We start from the raw sequence: 3,407 nt of genomic DNA on the forward strand, positions 1-3,407 counted from the left end.
CTTCATATGCAATAATTAGGCCTCGGATGTATGTTTTGGTTGTGTCCCATAGGTTTTGCAATGTTGTTTAGACATTTGCATTGTCCTTAAGGAATAATTTTAATTCTTTTTCTAACATTTATATAATTTTTATCTTTAAATAGTTTCTGATTTAAAGTCCATCTTTCTCTCTTTCTTCTCCCTTTCCATTTCAACTAACAATGGGTTATGGTCTGCCCATATGTTCGGTAATATCTCTATTTTCTCTATATCTTTTGCTACTTCTGTATCCACTATGTCAATCCTAGACCAAGAATTATGTGGGTTCAAACAAAAGGTACGTTGTCTTTCTTGTCTGTTAAGTTCTGTCCAAATATCTTTAAGGTTGAATTCTTTGTTAATTAATGGAATGTATTTGGCAGTGTGTTCCACTTTTTCCTACTTTTTTTCTTTCTTGTGTAGTCTTTTTCTATGTCTACTACAGTGTTGAAATCACCTATGATACATACATTTTCCTGTTTCCAGTTTGATTATTTTCCTATGCAGTTTACTAGAATATTCTTTTTGATTAATATTTGGGGCATATATTACTATTAACAATATTTTCTTTTGACCTTATAGCAACATGCCTGCTTCTGTAAATTATGCACAGAACTCAAAAATCATCTAGACAATGGAGAGAAGGACCTGTATATTGATTACTGTGCAGACTGTATTAAAAGAAAGTCACACAACCCACAACTCAGCATCGAACCATACTTAAACCAATCCACTCTCACCCAAGACTAGGCAAGCACACCCTCAACTATCTCAATTCAAACTACAACTGGCCTTAAATGCAAGTTACTCAATGCAAAAAGCCTTGTAAATAAAATACCTGAATTTCTCCTCTTACTAAATATGGCTAAATTCGACATCATATTTGTCTGTGAAACATGGCTCAATGCATCTCTCCCTGACTGCATTAGCACAGTAAGAGACTATCATGTTTACTGATCCGATCATGGTGTTGCTATCTTCTATAAAAAGTCCTTACATCTAATAAACATCCAAGCTACCCAAGAGCTTGCTCTTCCTGAGACCATTATCTGTGAACTGACCTTAAATATCACATTTTGGTTCTTACTATGTTACAGAGCCCCTGATTATGACATGTAAACAAGCTAAATACACTGCTAACATGGGCAGCTTCCTGCCCACATACTTTTATCTTTCTTGGTGACTTCAATCTACCTCATATTAACTGGACCTTAAACGAATGTATAGCTGAACCCATACATGCAATCTTCTACAATGCTGTAACAAATCTGGGATTGGAACAACTAGTAACCAACAATACTAGGCTTAACAACTGCCTTGATCTTATCTTCTGCAACAGTTTGAATTCAATTTACAGAATACAAATTAAAGAACCCTTTTCCAACAGTGACCACAACATGATTGATTTTTGTCTCAACATACGTCCACACAAAAATCATCACAATGACAAAATCCCCAATTATAACTTCAAAAAAGGCAATTATGATCTTATAATCAACTATTTCTCTTCCCTTGATTGGCAATTTCTATTCACTAGATGCAAAACTGTTGAAGACTATTATAATATATTCTTACTAGAAATCAAAACAGCCATCAAACTATACTTACTAATAACAACTCCCAAAACCAGGAAAAACAGATTACCCATAAAAATAAGGAAGCTTCAATCCAAAAAAGAGATCACTTTGGTGAAAAAACAAATCTGGTCATGTTGCCAACGTAAAAGCCGATACAAAAATTTAAGCCACCAGATAAAGACTGAATGCACTAATTATCACATTAAACAAGAGGAAAACTGTGACTATTTTACCTTGGTTCTGTCTTGTATTTTTCCACAGGAAGAAATCTTGCTAAAAAGCAAAGCACTGACAAGAAGGGAGTTAATAAAAGAGACAAAGAATGTGTATTCAAATAAGATATGCCTGTCTATAGCAGCTATAGAGTATGTGGCTCATGTCACATAGACTGGTCTGAAAAGATTAACATTGTATCTCTTTGCCTTCCTGTAAATTTCCTCCCTCACCCCCTCCCTTGAATTAGCACAATAAAAGAGGACAGCAAAAAGCCTGGGGAAGCAGAAGAAAGGAGCAGGAGAAGAAGCAGAGAGCCCGGACATTTTCCATCTGTTCCAGGGCAGCCAGGGAATCCCATCTCCCCCAGTCTCAAAGTGCTGCCTCATTTTGAAGATTTCTTGTGTTTTGTGTGTTTTATTTCTTGTGCTTGCTTGGCAATCACTCTGGTGAGAGTCTTGCCTAGCCTCACCCTTGCGAGGGTCCCATGCTATCTCGCCCTTGCGAGGGCTATTTTCTCACCCTTGAGAGGGTTACTTTAAACTTCGTCCTTGCGAGGACTAATTCACCCTTGCGAGGGTCCCACTGTCTCGCCCTTGCGAGGGCTACTTTAAATCTCACCCTTGCGAGGGTTATTCTCTGAGAGGAATTCAGCAATCAACCAGAAGGGCGAAACAACAGACCGGTCGCTCAACGCGACAGAAAACCTTCTATGCACCAATTCCACCCATGCTTTCTACAATTTTTTAAACAACAACTAAAAGACTCAAGGTCCATCCCACCTCTGAAAGGACCTAATGGCAAAGACTGCAAAGACGATACCATCAAAGCAAACATCTTTAACACATTCTTTGGCTCAGTGTTTGTAAAAGCAATGGATCAAGCCCAGTACTTCCTAGTCAAACCACAGACAACTACAATGATCTAATACATATTGATTTTACAAAAGACATTGTTGAGAAAGCACTGCACAATCTATTGGACCAGATGGAATATGTGCCTCCTTCTTAAAAAAGCTATCCACTGCCATAGCTGAACTTCTAAGCATAATCTCTGAAAAATCTTTCAGGACCAGCTCCTTGCCAAACCTATGGTCAGAAGCCACGGTCATCCCCATCTTCAAAAAGGGAGACCCCAGCCTAGCTGAAAATTACAGACCAATCTCCTTATGCTGCGACACCTGTAAAGTCATAGAATCAATTATAAACCAATCTATCATCCTCCACTTAGAGACAAACAACCTACTCTCTAATAAACAATTTGGTTTCAGAAAAAAACTATCCTGTAATGTGCAACTATTACACTGCAAAAACATATGGACTACACAACTCGATCAGGGCAAAGCAATAGACTCAATCTACATAGACTTCTGTAAAGCCTTTGATTCAGTGGTACACAACAAACTACTACTAAAACTAAAATCTCATGGTATCTCTGGACACCTGCATAACTGGATAGAAGCATTCCTGTCAAACAGACAACAAATGGTCACAATTTGGAGCATCCTATCAAATTCTGTACCTGTCAACAGTGGTGTCCCCCAAGGCAGTGTTCTAGGACCAACTATTTTCATTCTTTACATCAATTACCTCTGTGATC

The 3,407-nt window shown here is 37.9% G+C and overlaps 1 protein-coding gene across 1 annotated transcript; it reads left to right on the plus strand.

Moving 5' to 3' along the window:
- Positions 1 to 975: 975 nt before the first annotated feature.
- Positions 976 to 3,096, plus strand: LOC148124076 (uncharacterized; the record flags this gene model as incomplete). The annotated part of the gene is given in 3 exon segments (XM_087915900.1): positions 976 to 1,126; positions 1,129 to 1,832; positions 3,079 to 3,096. Coding segments are annotated over 3 exon segments (873 nt in total), but the record flags the coding sequence as incomplete, so codon positions are not given.
- Between the last annotated feature and the right edge of the window lie 311 nt (positions 3,097 to 3,407).

Source organism: Pseudonaja textilis, chromosome Z, assembly GCF_049901715.1.
Source record: "Pseudonaja textilis isolate UNSWEBS1 chromosome Z, rPseTex1.2, whole genome shotgun sequence".
In the NCBI taxonomy this organism is placed as follows: domain Eukaryota; kingdom Metazoa; phylum Chordata; class Lepidosauria; order Squamata; family Elapidae; genus Pseudonaja; species Pseudonaja textilis.